Source organism: Sylvia atricapilla, chromosome 17 (genome assembly GCF_009819655.1).
Source record: "Sylvia atricapilla isolate bSylAtr1 chromosome 17, bSylAtr1.pri, whole genome shotgun sequence".
NCBI lineage: Eukaryota > Metazoa > Chordata > Aves > Passeriformes > Sylviidae > Sylvia > Sylvia atricapilla.
Window position 1 is genome coordinate 5,498,890 of NC_089156.1, and position 14,312 is coordinate 5,513,201.

The 14,312-nt window shown below is 42.5% G+C and overlaps 1 protein-coding gene across 4 annotated transcripts in view; it reads right to left on the minus strand.

Annotated features, from left to right (window-relative positions):
• Positions 1 to 5,569: 5,569 nt before the first annotated feature.
• CLTCL1 (clathrin heavy chain like 1) overlaps positions 5,570 to 14,312 on the minus strand; it is a 34,746-nt gene continuing 26,003 nt past the window's right edge. For 2 of the 4 annotated variants that reach the window (XM_066331372.1, XM_066331376.1), the window contains 9 exons: positions 14,002 to 14,169; positions 13,768 to 13,917; positions 12,806 to 12,937; positions 12,354 to 12,464; positions 11,652 to 11,822; positions 10,879 to 11,100; positions 10,148 to 10,168; positions 7,905 to 7,980; positions 5,570 to 6,909 (listed from right to left, as the gene is read on the minus strand). In XM_066331372.1, coding sequence (XP_066187469.1) covers positions 6,794 to 6,909; positions 7,905 to 7,980; positions 10,148 to 10,168; positions 10,879 to 11,100; positions 11,652 to 11,822; positions 12,354 to 12,464; positions 12,806 to 12,937; positions 13,768 to 13,917; positions 14,002 to 14,169 — 1,167 coding nt within the window. In that variant the 3' untranslated portion in view covers positions 5,570 to 6,793. The remainder of the gene's footprint in view (positions 6,910 to 7,904; positions 7,981 to 10,147; positions 10,169 to 10,878; positions 11,101 to 11,651; positions 11,823 to 12,353; positions 12,465 to 12,805; positions 12,938 to 13,767; positions 13,918 to 14,001; positions 14,170 to 14,312) is intronic. The other 2 variants (XM_066331373.1, XM_066331375.1) reach the window with 2 other exon arrangements.

Here is a 14,312-nt window from a genome sequence, read left to right on the forward strand (position 1 = left end):
GAACACTGGAGATGTTCTCCAGAACTGTGGTCTGCCTTACACCTGGAGCGGCCACATTACTCAAAAGAGTGAACATTTTGTGCAAGAAGTCACCGCCAGCTATGCATAAAACATGCTCCTGTCCAGACTTGCTCTCTGTGTGCCTTGTGACGTGGTTTTTGCTTAACGAGACCCAGCAATCCGGCAGCTGCCAGCCCCATCCAAAAGCTCACTCTGCAGCTGCACAGCCCTGGCTTCATGGCTGAACCACTGGCAGAAAAACCCTTTGGGAAACTGAAGCACCTTTATTCTGCCAGGGTTAAAAGCAAACAAACTTGCATTGCAGAACTCGCCCCCAGGTGAGATCAGAGCTGTATGTGGTTTCACAACAGAGTTAAAATAGGCACAGAGTGGTCTCATGCCAAGTCTAAGGCCCCCCCTCCTCTAACACGGGAGGTAAAGTAGGGGGAGGAATTAACACGTGAAGGGAAGGAAGAAACAGTCCCAGTCACAAATGCAGAGCAGCTACTCCTGTTCAGGTTAGCATTATTAGAATGGTAAAGATAAGATAAACATGGCAAATAAATGCATTTGGATTTCTGATTAACCTCTGCAACTCCTCATACTTTTCCATCAAATTATCGTGGCTTTTACATCTGCCTGCAGACAGAGACACCCTGTGCTGTGGGGGCATGATTACCTTCACAACAAACACTGGCTCTTGCAGATCCCCCAGTCATCAAGGCCTGTGCACAACCTCATCCTGTCCAAGAACGTACCACACCACATGCTTAATTCACATCAGCCTCAGTGGGATTTACAGCAGTGCTTACCTTGCTGAACAGGGCAAGGATTATTAATATTTAATCACATGCAGATTGCAAGCCATCTTCTGCAAGGACCTGACCTCCAAGGACCTGCTAACCCCTCTTGTCAGCAGAAAGCCTGAAGGAGAAACAGTGGAGCAAGATAAACAATCCCTGAAATACCAGGGGCTGCAAGAGGATGTTTTAAATCCCATTACTTGTGTGAAAGTAAATACTTGACCAGGCTCACAGGGTCAAGAGCATCTCCTAAGAAATGCATAGAAGAGCAACTACTGTTACAGACACAACATCAAACCCACTGTGTTACTGCCCTCGCTTCAGGAATTTTCATGGAAGCAACCCTCTGACAATTTGAACTCATTTTCCGTGTTGGTGGCTGGTGCTTGTTTCTGCTGGCAAACAAAGACACAAGAATTGTGAAATATGTAGTCAAGTGCTGCTGCAGCCTGTGTGCCTCATGGCACCTCTCCAGGCCCTAATAATGAGAATTAAAGAGAGCTATTGAAAATGAAAACAACTTCCACAATTTATTTTTTCAAACACAAACAGCAATTGCAGACAGGATTTTCTGGAGCCTTAGAAGCACACGCTTACATGATGACACTTAGTTCGAACTTACTCCTGCCTTGCCCCTCCCTAAAATGATTATTATTACTTTTATTTAATTGGCACTAGACAGCACACCGTGGTTTCAGAGACAATGAGTGGTCAGTATGGGGCTCACAACTTCCTATTATATATCCTGGGATGAGGGAACCTCTTCATTTCACTGAATTAACAGATGTATTTTCACAATTGTTACAACTCATCAACTACTACAACCTTTTCATGCATTATTAATCTCCAATCATTTGCGGTCTTATGATAAAGTAAGAAAACTCATTTTCTCTCAGGTTGCCTATCAAGACCAAACAATTCCTTTATGCAAAACAGATCATGCACATAACTGGCTTCAAGAAGTGAAAGTGCTGCAGATTTGAGTCAGCATTTCCCGAGCTTTGAAGTGTGTGCAGCAGGAGCTACTGTAAGAAAGATGATGCTATTCCAAACAACATAATTCCCACTTGAGGATGATAATTCCCACGTGCAGAAAGAGCTCCTGTTGCTGCTGATGGTTATTCACTGGGATTACCAGGACTGAGCCTCTCATGAGCACCACACAAGTCCCTGTTACGTTCACATCTGCGTGGCCTGACTCATCCCAGGAGAGAGTGAGGTCTGTGTACCATGTACACAGTCCACGCACCATTATCATTCTGCTACTTGGCCATGGTCATGAATCCCTCACAGTATGAAGTATTACTCAACAAAGCAACTCCAGCTGACAAACTCTTATCAGCAGTTGATGAGGCCATTTCCCCACCCCCTAAGTGAAAAAAAAAAGTACCTTACAAAAGGAGAGCAATTCAAAGATTTATTAAGCATCGTTTCCCAAACTCACCTCTAGCTCCCCATCTGGATAAGCAGTACTTGGGGAATTTGTGCTCTGCATAATATTGGAGAACTCAGTGCTGTGGAAAACAACATACCAGAAGACTTTGTAATCCTTTCATAACCACTGGGGGGGAAGGAAGAAATGGAGATTTTTAGGCAAACAAATTTTACAGTCTTGATTAAAAAAAAAAAAAAAAAAAATCTTGAGTCATTGAACCACACAGGAAATGCATAACTGAATAAGCTCAGAACCTGACTCAGGATTTTTAAATTCTGACACAAAAAACAGGACTTTACTGACTGCGTTTTCAAATTCATCTTAAGCTTAAAAGCTGTCAACTTTCTATTAGCTTGGAAGAAAACAGATGGATGTTGTTGCCTTTTTGAAAGATTGCAAAGGCTCCAGACAAACTGAAATACATACCCATGCTAAGAATTTTGCAGTGTTTTGTTAGTACAACATGAATCAGGATCTGACAATACGTTTGGAAAGGTGCCCACAGAAAATGCACAGTATTGGAAAATGAGAAAGCCAGCTTAGTGACAAACTCTCTGGAGGTTGGACACCTGCTGAAGCAGGAGATGGTGCACAATAATGACTCCAGATCCATTAAACTGGACTGGTGCACCTGCAGGTTGCTATAGCAAGGCTCATTCACTTGGCAAATCACAACCTAAATACACATGACTGTCACAAAGCTCTCCGGTGTTGTCAAGCATTTTTCAGCCTTATGTCCTTATCTGGAAACAAATGAGATTGAAGCAGTCTTGGGTTACTCTGCAAAGAAGGAAATACAGTCTGCTTGGAACCAACTGCAAAGCCAAACCATTATAGAACAGAAGGGACCCAGAAAGACTGCAAGAAGCTTTACAGATGAGAAATAACACAGTCATAAGGTAATACATACAGTTGATAAACTGCTTGTTACAAGAACCTGGCACATCCAGTGCTACCTGTCCCAAGATTTGCAAGAGTTGTCACCTCATTTTTTTTCAGCAGATTGAAAAACTGTCATGTTGATTCAGTCCCACTAGGAATTTCTCAGAGGCCAAGTCCTAGCCTGCCAATTAGGATATCACACATCCAAGCATAAGGATTCATTACAAGCAGTTGACAGTCAGCTTTGCCAAAGTACTAAAGTTACTCACACTCATTTAACTGGGCATCTGACAAGGTTTGTTTGTCAGTTTTAGTGTTCAAAAACCAAGGAAATTTCTGAGTAACTGCTGCTGGATTTGCTGGGGGGGGGGGGGGGAGAAAAAAAAAAGTTGTTCCTTGTTTCTCACAGCCCAGTTATGGATCCATGTTGTGCTCTAAGAGCCAGCACTCAGCACTGCAGCTGCTAAGAGACTGTTAAATCAGAATTAGACTTTTGACCCTACCATTACTACTGTCTTTCCTGTATCATGCCTATTGTTTCCACAAACTTCAACAGACTTCATTTGCCTAGAATCTATTTTTTAAGGACCTAAGTTACTTCAGATTATTTCCTTCTGCTACACTACCATTAAATGATAGAGTCCTAAAGAGGGGGGAAGGGAAATGGAAGCCTCATAAAATACCATACCATTACATGAAATAAGAAACAGGACTTACCCCAGTGATGCATTCCTCCTGAATTCCCCTTGAGAAATGCTTGTCTTCTCTGATGCCAGATCTGTATGTGCTCAAAGTCTGACAGACCAGGGAAGATTTCCCTAAGGTCTGACAAATAGCAAGAGCCATTACACAGAAGGAGATCCATACTCTTGTTTCTCACAGAAAACCATGAGGCAGTAAAAGCCCATGTGTAGTCTCAAGCAATTTACCCTCTGACATAAGCCTGGATGTTGGTCTCCAAATGCTGCACGCTGCAGCAGGTTCTCCATGAGCACATCATTCTACAGGACAGCACCAGTCCTGTGTCCCTGGGGTGGGAACTAGCAAGAAGCTTAGTTTTAAAGCAGATTCTCTGCAAAATGATCTTATCCAAGTTTTCAAAAACTTGGACATTACAAATTCATGAAATGAAGTAAATTCTTCACCTGAAATAGGGGTTGTTATTTCCTGGTGTGAATGACTTCAGTTTCAGAAAAGCAGAGAAGTACCTTGGTATACAAGTTTGTTCCACATTTTAGGTGCACACGCACTGTATTGGCAGGAAGCCTGTTTTGAATGCATGTTAGAATGCAAGATCACATAATTTATAAAAGCCATTTTACTCAGCAAGAGCTTAAATACCAGGAGAGCAACTAAAGCAAGACTGCTGATCAGAGCTGGCAGTTTTGCTTTCCTTGAGAACTCAGTCACTCCTGTAATTAGATTTCTAGACTGAGGCTATTAAGGATCCCCAGGCTACCTTCAATTCTCTACAGTCAGGAGCTGTTCCAGTATTTGATCAATTCTCTACAGTCAGGAGCTGTTCCAGTATTTGATCTAGCACTTCACTGTGTTTCACCATCAGCTTGCACTTGCTGCTATAAAGCCAGAGCCTGTTTTTAAATTGCCAGGATGGAAAGTCCTAGAGTCATACTAGTACTAGAGCTGGTCTTCAGTCCCAGCTGATTCACCCAATTTATTTCATCTGACAAGGAACTGGTTACAACATAGAAGTACTATTTTCCTGGAATATGGCAAGCTACCTGGCTAACTCCTGCAATGAGTAAGTCTGGGCAGAGTGGAGATTTACCTGAACTCATTAGCTGCTCAGCATTTCAAGCTGAGCCGTGAGTGCTGAGCAGTACAAAGCTGAGGTTAGTTTGTTACAGCAACACTTGGGCATTCTGGCATGCATCAGGAAGGAGGAACTGCATACCTTGGTCACTGCTGTCATAGTGTGGTGACCAAGAAGAAAACACGCTCATTAGAACTGTGCCAAAGCACAGTCTGCTGTTACTGATTCCACAACCCCGACAATCTCCACTGGTTTGCATTTAAAGGGGTTTTACCCTGTTCCAAGTGGGACTCAGTATGGAAGGGTGGAGCTTACCAAAACCACTGCTATACTGATGTACCTCAACAGAGAAGACACTCTCATTGCAGCACCTCCCTCCACACGGGACTGAAGCTCTCCCAACGCAGTGAATAAAAGCATAAGAAACATGTGACTGCCTCCTGTAGCACGCCCTCCCCATGTGACAGCATGTGCTGATGTGTCTGGTGAAGAGACCACAACTCCCTTTAAATTATTTACTAGGCTTTCCCTGTTATGTGCCTTGGCACAAGTCTCCCTTTTCCTGCCTGGCATCCTCAGTTGTCAGATTAAGAAACCTGATGCTATAAGTGGTAGTGTATTACTACCAGCCAGTCCCCCACACCCAAGATAGTAAGACTAGAACCACACGGTGGATTACTGCAGTTTTACATTTATAATTGGACTTTTATAATATTCAAGATTAGCACAAGATTCATAACCATAAATTATACATTGTTATCTAAGTACATAAAACGTTAATGATACATGTATTTGAAGTGGCACAAAGTAATAATACATCCCTGTTGGCATTCTCAAAGGAAGAGGTGGGTGATGGACACATTGTTGATCCTACTGCAGCACAGCAGAACTGAGTCAGCGCACCCTGGTCACGCAGGTGCTGCTGACTCTGCCCACCAGACAGGGTCAGAACACGGTGTGGCAGGAAGCCAATGCCAGAATCAGTTAAAGGTGCAAATAAAAAGTCAGGATTATGGCCCTCCCTACTGCCTCAATACAGTAGCAGTGTGTCCCCCTCCCCAACCCTGACGCTGTGCTCTTGCATCTCCAGTGCTTTGGCAGCCCATGCACACTCCTATGTTCTCTTGCCACACACAGCTGAGGTTTGTTTTAGTACCATTTAACGTCAATAAGTAACATGCTCTCTTCTTGTTAAACAAAAAGGATCTGGGAAGTGTTTGCTCTCTGGCATGAGAAGATTTATTTTCTTCAAGTCTCAGATCTACTCCAGAAAACAGAGAACAGACCCCAACAGTATTGAACCCCAACAGCATTGAACTCCAACAGCATTATTGTCCAGAAAAGGAAACTTTCCCAATATTCCTCTAAACATTCAGAGCACAAATATTAGAAAAGCCCATTTTCTTTTGCACACAAGAATGCAAATAAAATGGGGTGGTCAGATGTACACAAGCTTCCAACAATTCATTACTGAAGAGATGTTTCACTGAATTGTTAACAACCCTGCTACTTCCGTAGCTTCAGCTAAAGCTTTAACAACTTGGTGCCAGGCTATTTCCCAGCTGCCTTCAATGGGCTTTTCAAAAGAAAGAAAATTATGCTCTCTTCCCCCTGGCCTCAAGTAGTTATTGCTATATGAGTTAGTGAAATAGTGCCTTAACTTCAGACGAGAGTCTCACAATGGCATTAACAAAAGCTGCCTTTCAGAGGTTGAAATGTAACCGGACAATAATCAATAAATAACAGTAACAGGCATCCTGCTGAAGTCTCCTCACTGAGCTGGGCAGCAAGTGTGTTCAGCCAACAGAAGGTCATCTGTGCCTTGTACACTTCTTGGAGAAGTTAAAAAGGGACGGGAAGGAAGAGAACAGAGACAGTGAAGGTCTGTCAGAGAGCTAGTTACATATTGAAACCATAAACAGGCGGCTGGGTGAATCCTGGTGCTGTGTATCCATATGGGAAGTTTGCCTGGGGAGGTACTGCACTGGGGCCTGCTGTTAACATCAACTGCTGGCCTAGAAAAGCACGAGACAAAAAGAAAGTTAGTTTAAGATCCCAAGCTTCCTTAGTGCTAGTTGTACTGTGTGATAGGACTATAAGGATTTAGCTAAAAGCAGCCCCTGTGCAAGCACACACCAGTCAGTCACACTATTCCCCAACATGTGCCATGGAATGGGCACCCATGCATCTGCTCTTGCTACCAGGAAGCTACAAAGAGCAAGGCAGGACTCAGAGGGAAGATGAGTATCAACTGATCTTGAGGTCAGAATAAACACGGCTTGTTTTGAAGAGACCATACTGAAAGCCAAACTGGTATTATTTAACCCATGCATGGTCAGATCTAAAGAATAAAGCAATTCAAGCAAATAGTTAGGTCTGTTACATCTCCCAGTCTGGAGGGTGCTGCAAAAGGTCTGAACACACCTTGACAGATTTGTTTTCATCACTAGGACCACACATGCCTCATGCATCTGTTAAATTCAGGTTAACATTTATATCAGACAGTGAACCAGTCACATCCTTCCCTTACCAGCCACTTCTAGGTGCTTGAATGCCTCTTCAGAAGGGCTTCTAAAATAGCATCACACTTGAAGACAGCCATGGTGTTTTGGCTGCACATGTCTTAAAATGCATGAGCTAGAAAACCAGTCTGCCTTTCTACTTGGAAGAGCAGAAAGCAGACACATTCCTCAGACAAGAATAAGAAGAGGAATTTTCACGCTCTGTAAGTTATTCCTGGGGTTGGCAACACCCTGGTATCCCTGTCCTATTACCATACTGAAACATGATTCCTAAAGTAGAGATCCGAGCCATGTAAGAGGAGCAGTACTTTAATCTGAAGAGCAGAAGTACTGTAAGAGTGAGATGTCACTTCAACAACTTATGCAGTTCATTGAGCAGAGACAACCATTTCAATTACTATCTAGCTGAAATCAATTTTCTTGGATCCAACGTGATCATGTAAGCTGCCTCCACAAAGAGTAACAAGAGGTAATCAGTTAAAACCTACCAAATACTATTGGAGTGGGTTCAGTTACTTGTTCCTCTTCTTTTCTTAGGCTTTCAGAAGCATCAAGTTTATCCACCTACATTGAAGTGAACAGGAGATTTATGAAGGCCTTGTCTAGGAATTGCACCATTGTGTGAAGCTTTTCATGCCTGGTACTTCACCTAACAAGTGGTCCTTTTTAGCCCAAGTTGGAGACTACCAAAGTCTGCCTATTCCCAGCAAGCTTTGTTGTAAAACTGACTTCCCAATTCTTTTAGGTGTATTGCAATAAACAGCAGCTCTCAAATGCAGATGAGGTACTCATTACCTTCAAAGGAAGCATTTTTTGGGGCCCTAGTCACTGCTAACTATGACCCACAACTCAAACCCAATAGAGTGACCATCATTTCAAACGACCCTAACCTACATTTACCTATTAACCTGCAACTCCTCTCCCCTTCAGTGACACCTCACAGATATTTGCAAATATTCCAGGCCCATGAGGTTTGATCTCATCTAGGACTACAGCCTAACCTGGCTGCAAGGTACTGTTTTAACCATACTGGTATTCTTCTAGGGGAAACTCTAGAACCATCATGGGAAGTGGTCTAGTAGCATCAGCTTTATGCAGATCTCAGTGCCATGCCACATAAAGCTTTGTTAATACTAAACAAATTTGTGGAACTGCTACAGTAATGCAGGAGCCCTAAACACAACTTTGATTGTGGGTATGGAAAGCAATCTGAAGAGCAACAGTACTTTCCTCCTCAGGATTAACAAGAAGAGAATCAGAGACTGAAGACTACAAAGTCTAAAAGTCACACAGCTTCAAATCCTGGTACAGGCAGTACTAATATCCTGGGCAAACCTACATTTAGCCTAATGTTGCATTTCAGCTGTTTCTCATCTTCTTTTCCCACTGCAAGAATCACATCTGGTCTGAGAACTGCTTCAAGAGGGGTCTCTGTTACACTTTAGAGATGTTATCCAGATATGGTGTTTAACAGTCCCTACAACGTTTTGAAGTTTGCAGCTCAAATTGACAACTTGAGTGGCAGCAGGTGTTTTACTGGTTCATTTATAGCTGTCAGCCTAAGCTCTCCCGCATAACACTAAATACTGGTGTTAAAAAGGCTATCCAAATGACTATGGATCAAAGCAGCTGACAGCTACCCATTTTCCTGCTCTGTTTACCCGGACTCAGCCCTCTGGGGCTGCCTTTCCCCGGCGCTGTCCCATCGCTCTCCGGCCCGCAGCGCAGCGCTGCCCTCGGCTGGCGAACAGCGGGAACGCCGAGAGCAGCACAAGGGAGGAGCAGCTCTGGGAGAGCCACATCACATCTGCTCTGCTGCCTAAAACTGCTTCGCAAAGTTTCCAGCTGAGTGTCGTTATACTCCGCGTGCCCGACCCCTTCTGGGACAGAGGATATTCTGTGCTTTAACATTTTTTTATGCAGAAAAGACAGGTGAGTTCTGGAAGATGTACACATCCCACTGAAACTAGTCTATTCTTCTGTGGTTTTGAAGTTAGTTACATGACAATTTTAGACATACCACATTTATAAAGCCCATTCTCCAATTCCATGTTTTGCAGTTAATTCAACAGACTAAATTAGTTTCACTGTAAACCACTTTCACCATGCAGATTTTCCTTTTGGCAAGTTATCCCATATTTAGTATACAAGATTACTTGTAAATCCAACCAGCAGTTTAAAATAAATTATTTTAGACCTAAACCTGACATGGAAGAGTTCAGGTGAACTTGTGTGTCAAGTTTCTCCTGAGTGAAATACAAGGAGAGGAGATGTTTAAGATCTGTGCAAGTACCATCATCATACCAACAGGCAAGAAGTTTACAGAAGCTTAATGGCACTACTCAGACTCACCATGATGCCCGAATTATTGCACACTTTGGTAATTTACAGTGCAATTTGTCCTTGGAACACATCCTGTTACATAGCAACTGCTTTTCTTTATGAGTAGCATCCTCTATGCCACAAAATATCTAATACAGTGAAAAGGAGCTCAAAGTAAAGCCCTCCTCAAGCACTTGTTTTTGTTTCCCATGAAGAGGAGAAGAGCCCGGTTGGATTTTCAAGTTGCTTGTGAATAGTTATCCTTTTAGCATTAGAAAGTGAACAGGAAATGAGTTAGAGCTAGATTACACTGCTCTTCTGGCAGAAGCTACAGCTAGATTCCTGTAAAAGAAACCTAGGATATTGAGGGACACAAATGAACACAGAGAGTTTGAAATCAGAGTGTCACCTTATAGAACAGTCCATCAACCTGCAAGAAAATTCAGAGGGGAATACTTAACATGACTTATTAGAAGCAAACCTGAAGCAGTCACTTTTACATTGCTCATTTTAATGAAGTTCTTTACTGTGATGTCCTACGCAATCCCACAGCCTTCCAAAGCAGAACCTTAGCTCGGTGTCTTAGAGCTTTTTGAGACAAGCATTTCAGGACCACACATGATCAGAATCTCTCTTCCCTCAGTTGAGGACCAGCTCATAGTATCAGTCCTGTACAACCAGGCAATCTGAAGTTCTATTTTCCATTTGAAAAAACCAAACACCTTCAGCAGTCTACTCCTATGGCTGATACAGGAAAATGTGCACTATTAGTTACTCAAAAACCCTATGCTCTTTTTACTCTAGGAAATAAGGGGACTTCACTTTCATAGTTACACAAAGACAAAAAGGATATACGTGTTGTCCTCACCAAGTTTTCATCAGCTACGGTGCTGCTGTGAGAAGCACACTTGCTTATGTCTACTGCTAAAAGCAGAAGTTTAACTAGATCTCTTCAAGTGCCAAGGCATCTATTTATAAACTTTGCTAGCTAGCCTGGAGTGATGAAACCTACAGAACTTCAAGACAACTTCCTCTGTGAGGAATTGTAATATTCCAAATATATGCAAAGAGCTCTGGTTTACATAATGCTAATCATACAGCAGACTCTAGTCTTAGCTTTTTAGCCTATGCAATACTCACTTTGGTAAGGTATTCTCTCATCACTTGGATGAAATAAGGCATTGCAAAGTCCATGATGTTATGTCTCCATGCCAACTCAAGGACTACATCTGGGTGCAGCAAGTCATAGCATGTGAAAAGGCAGGCTGCAAAGCACTCCTGCTTGCCTTCTTCCAAGAACCATTGGAGCAGCTTCTCAGCCAGCTCTGCATCTTTGGACTCTGCAGCATACTGCATAGCATCCTACAGAAGAGAACAACAGTTAAGCTTGACCCTTGCCTGTCAACATCTTGCTCTGTGTCTTACATTCACATTATTGCTAGCCAGATAAGCTGGGTATTTGACATACCATGAAGTTAAGTCTTTAACAACACAAGGCATGCTCTGTAGGAGGCAAGATACCACACACAACAACTCTGAGGCAAGCCAGATACTTTATTAACATCATCCAACAGGTTTCCTACAGACTACTGCACAAATTGGCCTGTAAGGACTCACTAGAGTCTTGAAGAGCATACCAGCATAATCACATTTCATCTGTACCCTTGCAAGAGCCTGCGACTTGAGTTCTATGGAGAACATTCCACACATGTACAGGTGCCACTGATTGACAGAGACACATCCCCAGACACAGGACAAGATTATGAAACTAGATTTAAGACATACATTTGAAATGGCAATCACTTCTGCTTTAAGTGTCTTTACTTCAAGTGAAGGACTCCTAATTAAAACTCCAGATTTCAAGCTAACAAACATTCAGTATCCAGAAGATTTATGCAGTGTCATTAACTCACCTTGTACAGACGGTCTTTCTTGCAGAGCTCCACACTCTGTTTCCAGCGGTTGTTACCCTTGTACAAGTACGCTGCAATACGCCTAAATTCAATTAGTTCATGCTTTTCCAGACGCTGAGCCAATGTTATGTTATCAAAGTTGTCATAGGCATCAATGGAAGCTCTCAAACCCTGTTTGGGAGAGAGTTGTTACACGTTTCCAGATGGCAGTAGGTGAGGAGTAGAGAAGCAGCTAAGCATAATGCACAAGTGTTTCAGCTCTGCTGGCTGGATGTTGATACTATGGCTACACCTTAATTACCAAAGTGTTTCATGCACCTTTCAAAGGATATTTTCTAAAAAAGCAAGATGTTAACTTGGTTATACTGGCTGCAGACAGAAGAGACATTAAGAGACAAAGCATGTCTTCCAATAGCAGTCAATGGGGCCAGAAGCAAATTTATTCACAAAAGTGCTGTCCACTGAGTACACACCTGATACTGACCTTTGTGAGGTGTGTTCTGAGAAAAACATCTGTGGCACCTGCTTTTTTGCAAATCATTGATGTCTCAAGACTACTGCCTGCTAAGGCCCTGACTGCACACCCTCTCTCTATTGCATTGGAGGAAGTGTTATCTTCTACTCAAGGACATTACCAAGTCAGCAGCTTTTTTTGTCAGGGGACCATCCCTCAGGCTTAGCAATCTGTTTTTTGGGGCTCACCTGAAAATCTTCCTCTTCTGTTAAAAGGTTGTTTAGAGCTTCGTTAACTCCTTTGTTGTTGTGGTTCTGGACTGAACGCAGATAAGGCTTTACTAGAAGTAGCTGATTAACCTGGAAAGAAGATGTTTCCAATACAAGATTAAGTATAGCAAACCTGACACTGCGTTCTGCTGAAACAGGTTCGCATTTGTTATTATGAGAGTTTGTGCTTATTGTTAAAAGCCTTCGACAAGGTATCTTGTGCTGCCAGGAGTAAAATAAAACAGTCTCCAAGGCCAGTTACACAACTCTTCCTGCATTTCCCATATCAAGCCAGGACTGGGCTGCTTCTTGGTCCTTTATACATGAGGCAAAGCTACTCAACAGATGTTAACTCTGTTTTCCAGCCAGAGCCCGGAGTATCTTAACTTGAGCAATAGGACTTTTGTTGACATATGCTCTCCCAAACTCACCTTTGAGAAAAAATTGACTGTCCTGGTGTGATCCAGCCGTGGAGATAATACAAGCAGGAGATCATTGATCAGCAGAGGTTTGTAGTCTAAGTAGAACTGCAAGGCTTTGTAGTACAGCTCCACATTGGCCACCTGCATGATCAGACACCAGTTACTACTTCAAACAGGTAAGATTAAGGTGCTTAGCTCAGACCACTTAACTCAGGACAAAGTTTATGTGACTCCTACTAAGCAACAGCTTCACTTTCCTTCTAGAGGTCAGAAGTCCTACACTTACGCAGAATTCTTATTCAATCTCCTGACTGCTTCTTGTACCATCTGCTTCTAGACAGTGAAATCACAGGCTACCAGGACATTACAAACCAATTCTAATCCATCCACTGCAGAGGTCTGGTACAGGCAGCCCACTACAGTTAATACAACCATTTATTGACTTCTGAAGCCAGTGAAGACTGTAGCCTTAAAAAGTCTTTAAATTATTTCCTTGAAACCCCCCAAGAGCAGTGAGAGTGTTCTCAGTCTCAAACCTTATTTAAACTATTTCTCAAATCACTATTCTCTGCTGTACTCATGGGACTGCCCACCCCATTTCTCACAGTGAAACAGCTGGAAACATATGCAGAAATCTCTGAAGAACAGTTACAGCCTCAGACTAAAACAGCGGTCAGCTCAAAGGTGTTAAGGAGGTTAGGCCTCTTGCTTGTGACCTATGATCCTGCACAGCCTCTGAAAACATTCTGTGCTAGCTGCAGCCACTAAACGGAATGTGCTGCAGAGCAGAAAAGAAATAGTGTAAAATCAGATCAATTCTTTGTGTTAAACTGAAGTTGTTTTAAGTACAGCAAAAAAAACTGAGTAGCACCTTAAGCAAACTGTTTTCTGAACAGCAACTCTGTTGTGCATTTCTGTCTCTGTCCTGAAAGAAGCTGTCAGCACTTTGCTTCAGTTATCAAGTTACTTACCTTGGCAATGATGTCTTTAAACTGGCCTTCTTTCCAGGCATCAGTGGGATGATTCATCATAGTAATTATTGCATTGTCATACTCCTCGTACTTGTCATAGAGGAATACAAGTTCTGCCCAGAGATGAGCCTGTTCTGCAGCTCTGAGCACCTAATAAAACAAATAAAAAAAAATGCACCAGGTTTGATTTGCTGGCAGCTTCCCACCTTCACTTGCAGCTACTTTACTGCATACCTTTGGAATATTAACTCTAGACCAGAAAAGCTCCAGATGTTCCCTCATTTTCTGAGGCTTGAATTTGGAGTATAAGATGGCAAGTTCAGTAAACATTCCCATGTGAGCACGCTCTAGGCCCAAAGCAGCTTCCAAAAGGGCAATCAGTTCTTCAAAGTAGCCACGATCCTGGATGTTAGGAAAAATAAGGATTAATAAAGCTTGTTAAAAAAATTATTCACTTAAATATAACATGCTTTGATTTTCTCTCTGTTGAAAGTGCTTAGATTTTTGATTCCAATGAGGCAAGAGAATTATACAAGACACAATGG